Genomic DNA, 6793 nt, shown 5'->3' on the forward strand with positions numbered 1-6793 from the left:
ATCCTTGGAAAGGCATCCATCCTGAGCATAAGTATTGCTGGCCGCATGCATTCTTCGGATGCAGACGCCTCCTTTTCTCAAAAAAAAAAGTATTGCCAGCATTTGTACGGAGGATCTCTGGTTTCGATAGTGAAATCTCCACGGGACACACACGTGTAGTCAGGTAGACACAAATTTTTGCTCTGCATCATTTCTCTTGTATTCAGGCGGCGATGTAATAATAATAATAACCAAAAAATATTTTGTGCTTCTTCTGGCAGTGCAGATCAGGGATAGCATCACGATGCCCAGTTCATATTCTTGTTCATGCTTTACCAATCTGTAACAAACTCAGTAACCAGAAAAAAGAGCAGTTTTGTAGATTTGCTACATGTATTTGGAGACCAACTTAATTTTCTACAATGCCAGAGGAGATTAAGGAAGAAAACTTGACGAACAATCGTCCATAGTATGCAAAGTCCGACCCACCTTAGTTCAACCAAGTGAACTAAATTTTCAGAAGTCATATAGAGTACCCCCAAAGGGTACCCCCATTTGCACCCCTATTTATCCCAATATATAGATACAACAGAAAACAAACTCAAGAAATACAGTAGAGAAAAAAGAAAAGAATTCCCTCAGGCAGTTGAATGATTTTGTTTTATCATTTCCATAACTCCTCCATTGGAAGTCCACGCTCTGCAGCGACGTCTGAGAACTGTCTCATCATTTGCGTCGCCTTGACGGTAGCCCTTGCATTGTTGAGGGGGTTCTTGCTTCGCAGCTGCTTCCCAAGAGCATTTTCTACTCCAGCCATCTCCAGCACAACCCTCACAGCTCCACCTGCAGTGACACCAGATCCAGGGCAAGCAGGCCTCAGCATGACCTTCGCTGCTCCATAGTTCGCCTCAGCTCTGTTTGTGGTACAAGAATAAATAAACAGGAAACAGTTCTCAGAATGGTACAAACGTTCAACCTTATTGTAAATAGACTAATAGAGTGAGTTGTTCAACAGGAAGAGGAGAAAATGGGTTGATATTACTATAACAACAGAGCACAGGCTTACAGTCATATATTTCTACGTGAACAGCTAGTGAGACCAAAGGCTCTACTTACTTTTGGAATACTCCTATCTACTGCAATTATCAGATGAAAGAAGAATTCCTAGAAATTCAATGTATTGTAGATTAATCAAATACTTCCTCTGTCCCAAATTATAAGACTTTTTTGGTAGGCCTACCAAAAGCATCTTATAATTTGGGCGGAGGTAGTACTACATAACAGTTATGGTGCCCTTGTGGTATAAGATACACAATTTATAGAAGTTAGAAAGTACAACAAACACAACCATATTTCCAAATAGAAACATGCTATGTACTCCTATGTATTATAGAACTTGGTCAAGCAATTCCACAATATCTATAAGCTATGTCTATTCAATGGAGCACAGTTCATGGTAAGGAGCAATCACATCAGATACATTTGTCCTGTGCTTAGAGAATTGTCAATTTGAAGGGGAGCCTTGGGGCAGTGGTAAAGCTGCGTACAATAGACCCAAAGTGGTCGGACCCTTCGCAGGACCCTGCGCAAGCAGGAGCTACATGCACCGGGCTGCCCTTTTTTAGAGAATTGCCAATTCGGAACACGTTCCGGCATATATTCAAGATGCGGGATACAATCGTAGGAAGATGTTGATGACCCCAATTAGAAAGGCATTTGATGTCTCGTAATACTCTGATCATATATGAGGAAAAGAAGAGAGAAGAAAAAGGATGTATTGGCTTCCGCGAAGATACAGCTTGACTAATCCAGCTCCAGCATACTGCAAGAACTTTACTACCTCTCTCCATGCTTGCTTACCTTTCTGTTCTCCACAAACGAGGTGAAGTCAAGGCAAACCAGATAGTTATTGTGGTGTTCGAGATGAGCAGCAATACTAGTAGAGATAGCAGTGCCATGAAGCGACTGCGCTAACTAGGTTAGAATAATCCAATTGATTATGCTGGAAAGCCTGGAGCGAATTCTTGCAGTGTTCATATTTCAAGTCAAAAACTCCTCTAGTGTAAAACATAAAATATTTTTTCTCAAACATGCTTTCTTTGATTACCTGTACAAGACAGCAAAGTAAAAATCTACTCCAGCAGCGTGACAATGCACTTAATGACACCATGACTTTTTTAGATGATGACACGACACTTTATGACAGAGCAAGAAATTTCAACTAAGAAATTCTGAAGGTTTACAATTGGCTCAGGCAAATAGGAAAATATTCAAAAGACATGTATGAAAGCAAATCTGGAGTAACTAACTAAAGGTTGAGTTGATCTTCATTATTTGAAACTTCAAAATTATTGTATAAAATTTTCTCAATCATGCAATGCTTGACAGATTTGACATGGGAGGAGTCCGTTAAGAGAGACCTGAAGGATTGGAGTATCACCAAAGAGCTAGCTATGGACAGGGGTGCGTGGAAGCTTGATATCCATGTGCCAGAGCCATGAGTTGGTTGCGAGATCTTATGGGTTTCACCTCTAGCCTACCCCAACTTGTTTGGGACTAAAGGCTTTGTTGTTGTTGTTGTTGGTGTTGTTGTTGTTGTTGTTGTTGTTGTTGTTGTTGTATGCAATGCTTGACAGATGAAAGATAAACAATATTTATCTAAAACATGTTCTAAATAATAACTCATGAAAGGTTTGTAAAGGTCATGCTGTGCTATGCGAAAAATCACTCCACCAATATTCAATACCAACAGAGAAATTAAAGTACGCTATTGTAAAGGTTTGCCATTGGACCATCGAAACAAGAGGAACATTGAAAACACATATGTCATATATTGAAACAGAGGTATTTACTCGGGATTGGGATTTGCTTCAATATTTAGTGCTTCCAAATTCTTGTCCAATGACAAGATAATAAACACTATTAAGCTCATGCATAAAATCTATATCTATACTACGAGCTGAGTATGATATTTCCATGTCATCCATCGAAAAATAATTATTGTGATTTCATAATTCTCATCCAACAGTCGTCCAAAAGTTAGGCATATGAAATGATTTGGAAGCACTGGAATCTGTGGACGGTTTCATAATTCTCATCCAACAGTCGTCCAAAATCTATTTGGATGATTGTTATTATACTGGTCGCACGGTGGTCCTGCAAGCTGTGGCAAACCGCAAATGAGAGTGCCCTGTGGTGTTCGGCTGGAGCAGTGGGGCTCCATGAGTTGCTCATTCACCCTAAACGTGTAACCCCATGTTCTGGGGGCTGGTCGTTTACCTTTTCATGTGTGGGGGCAAGCCAAGAATTATTTGTCTTTCATGAGTCATGTCGTGTTTTGGGTTGTGTTCTGCAGATGAGTCGGGTGTGTTGGGTTGAGGGAGTTTTCTCTCTCTTCCTTGTACATTTTTCTTTCTTCTTAATGAAATGATACTCAGCTATTCTGCGTGTTCGAGAAAAAAATAAATCATGTGCATGTGTTTTATTTGCCGGTTGAATGTTGAGGTATGTGTGGCTCAATTTACGCTTGCTAACAAGTGCATTGCACGTATACGATTGCAAGTTTAAGCTAATGGCAGTAACTGAATCAATCACCATTAGCTCTGTGTACAACAAGAAAAATGATCCATGTAGGTAGAATTTCAGGAATGCATGCCAGAGCTTAACTATTGCTGACTTGTCCAAGAATGACACTCCCTAGTAGGCAACTAATTAGTAATAACACAACAACTGCATCTGCAATGTGTGGTAAATTGAGAGAATGTTACGTTTTCCATGGAATTCGTTCTACGAATTTCTCAGGCATGTGTTGGTTCATACTTGATCACCACTGTTGTGGCTTGCCACAATTTTGCCTAAGCGCTTAACTGTGGGAATGTTCTGCATCAGTTTTGCCTAAGCCTGCTTAGTTGTGCCAAGTTAACCTTGAACCAAACAAACTTACGGCCTCTTTGATTCAAAGGATTTCTAAAGAAATTTTGGAGGATTCTAATAATTAGGATTTTTTTCGTGCGTGGGTTGGTTGATTAGTAGGGTTACAATCCATAGTAAATTTTCCGTAGGATTTAATTGTACTAGCTTTAATAAGGGAATTTTTCATCACTTCATATACTAATCCTGAATGGAGGCAACAAATGTCGGCTTACGTTTCAAAACAGGTGTTGGAGTTATGGTTAATGATGACATCCGTCATTATGTCCAAACCCAGAAGGGCTTGAGGCAAGGTGACCCTATTGTCGCAAATATTGTTTAATATGGTGGCGATATGTTGGCTAATTCTCAAAGCAAGGGCTAAGGAGGATGGTCAGGTTGGGGTCCTTATCACTATCTTGTCAAGGGGGGGGGGGGGGGTGTCCATCCTCCAGTATGCGGATGGCATGGTCATTTTTATGGAACATGACCTTCAGAAAGCAATAATATGAAGTTGATCCTCTGTCTTTTTGAACAACTTTCGAGTCTAAAAATTAATTTGCACAGAAGTGAGCTCTTCTGTTTTGGTATGGCCAAAGAGGAGAGTCGGTATAGGCAACTGTTTAGTTGTGAGATGGGGTCCCTTCCATTACGTACCTCAAAATTCCCATTCACCACCGCAAGCTCACTGACAAGGAATGAAAAATAATTGAAGACTGCTTCGAAAAAACTCTTAGTTGGAAGGGTAAGCTCTTGTCATATGGAGGACGACTTACCCTCATCAATGTTGTTCTTACTTGCCTACCGATGTCCATGACCTCCTTTTTTGAGATACCCAAAGGGGTGCTTAAACGGCTAGACTTTTACCGGTCTAGGTTCTTCTGGCAATGCGAGGAGCAGAAGCGGAAGTACAGACTTGCTAAATGGGACATTTTGTGTAGGCCTAAGGATTAAGGTTGGGTATTGTAGAGCTAATGGAGTGTCACCCAACTAGGTATCTTCCCAAAAGCTCGTCGATTGGCCATCACCAACCTTTAAAGGATCCATTGGAAGTCAATATTGGGGCCAGCCCTTTAAACATTCAATTCCGTAGAGATTCAATTGGTGAAAAATGGACTAAGTGGATCCATTTAGTTGGTAGATTGATGTCGATCAATCTAAATCAAATGCCAGATACATTCCAATGCAGATTGACTTCCAATGGGGTCTTCACCATGAAGTCAATGTATGCGGAGCTTATGAATTCTGGGCCAATTTTCGTAGGAAGCATATTTGGAAAACTTAAGTCCTTTCTAAGATTAAAGTGTTCATGTGGTTTTTCCAAAGGGAGGTACGTAGTTCTTACCAAAGATAATCTTGCAAAACGTAATTGGCATGATAGCAAAAAGAGTTGTTTTTGTCATCAAGAGGAAACAATTCATCATTTATTCTTGTATGGCCATTCACTACCTTGATTTGGCGACAATTCATATTACCTACTCCCTCCGTAAACAAATATAAGAGCGTTTAGATCAGTAAAGTAGAGAACTAAACGCTCTTATATTTCATTACAGAGGTAGTACAATTTGCCACCACCAACGAGTATACCTGATCTGTTCGGAAACTGGTTGGGTGGTATTCATCATAATACGATTAATAATATGGTTGTGCATCGCTTGATGCAGAGGCCAGGGTACTCCCCTTTTCGAAAGAAAGGAAAAATCCTATATCATTGAAGATGACATTGTCATTACATTCCTGTGTTTTTTCTATTCCTGCATTTTAGAAATAATGTGAATGAAAGAAGCCCCACACCTCATGCAATTCAAGAACAACTAGCGATGTGACTGACCTGTGCGGGAAGGTGCAGTACTTGGTTAGTGGCACTGTAACGAGATTGCGGCGGCCGTTCATGGCAGCCTTGGTGATGGCCTCTGAGACTTCTTTGGCCTTGCCGACGCCAACACCAACGTGTCCCTTCATGTCGCCGACCACGACTAGGGCGCGGTAGGAGAGCTGCCTCCCACCCTTGACGACCTTGGTGACTCGGCTGACCTGCACGACACGCTCGCTGAACTCGTCGTTGGGGCGCTGCTCCCGGTCCATGTCGACGGGGTCCACCACTTTCACCTCGAACACGTTGTTCCCCATCAACGACTCGCCGCTGAAGGCCGGCCCGTAGAGCGACTCGTAGGCTGCTGCCACGTCCTCTGGTGATTCCGGCGGCAACTCGTCGAACGGCGCCGGCTCGATGTATCCCTCCGGTGGTGCCGCGAACTGAAACTCCGTAGAGGACACCGCCTCCGGCTGCGGCTTCTCGTCGTCCTCGTCCCCGAAGGCGGCTTCCGCAGAATCCTCCGCCTCCCCTTCCTCATCCTCTTCTTGGTAGGAGGCCGAACCGTCCCGGGTGGAGAACTTGGAGACAGGGAGCAGGAGGCGGCGGGAGGTGGAGATACGGGCTTTGGGGCAGAGACGGAGGCGCTGTTGAAGGAAGGAGAACAGTGCGGGAACAACGTGGGCGGCAGTGGAGGTGGTGGCCATCGCCATGGCTGTGGCGGTGGCCGCCATTTTGGCAGGTTCTTGGGGTGATGCTCCGGCGAGGGGAGGCGAGGCCGCGAGGGAGCGGAGGAGCAGAGAAGTGCTGGGGTGGCAATGTGGGAGTTGCTCGGCTTATCCTCTTCTGTTATCCGCTGTTTAATCCTCGAGGAATCTGGGCAGGGCTGCAAAATGAATCCGCTGGGCTGGCTCGCTCTTGCAGCCATCGGCCCACGCGGGCCTGGTTGCTTGATCTCCCCACAAGTTCTAATTCTCTCCCACAAAATCATCAATATGGAGTTCAGGTTCAAAATAATGAATCTAGCTGCAAAATTTACGGACCGCACTTCATAAACAGCATCATAACCTTTATCTTTGGAGGTTGGGTGGG

General features: G+C 43.3%; 1 protein-coding gene across 1 annotated transcript; it reads right to left on the reverse strand.

Moving 5' to 3' along the window:
- Positions 1-353: 353 nt before the first annotated feature.
- Positions 354-6591, reverse strand: LOC109732322 (uncharacterized). Its single transcript, XM_020291504.4, has 2 exons — positions 5720-6591; positions 354-893 (listed from the first exon to the last, which is right to left on the reverse strand). Exons 1-2 carry the CDS (start codon positions 6433-6435, stop codon positions 644-646), a joined length of 966 nt encoding a protein of 321 aa, XP_020147093.1. The 5' UTR covers positions 6436-6591; the 3' UTR covers positions 354-643.
- Positions 6592-6793: the final 202 nt, after the last annotated feature.

This window comes from Aegilops tauschii, chromosome 4, assembly GCF_002575655.3.
Source record: "Aegilops tauschii subsp. strangulata cultivar AL8/78 chromosome 4, Aet v6.0, whole genome shotgun sequence".
Taxonomy (NCBI): Eukaryota; Viridiplantae; Streptophyta; class Magnoliopsida; order Poales; family Poaceae; genus Aegilops; species Aegilops tauschii.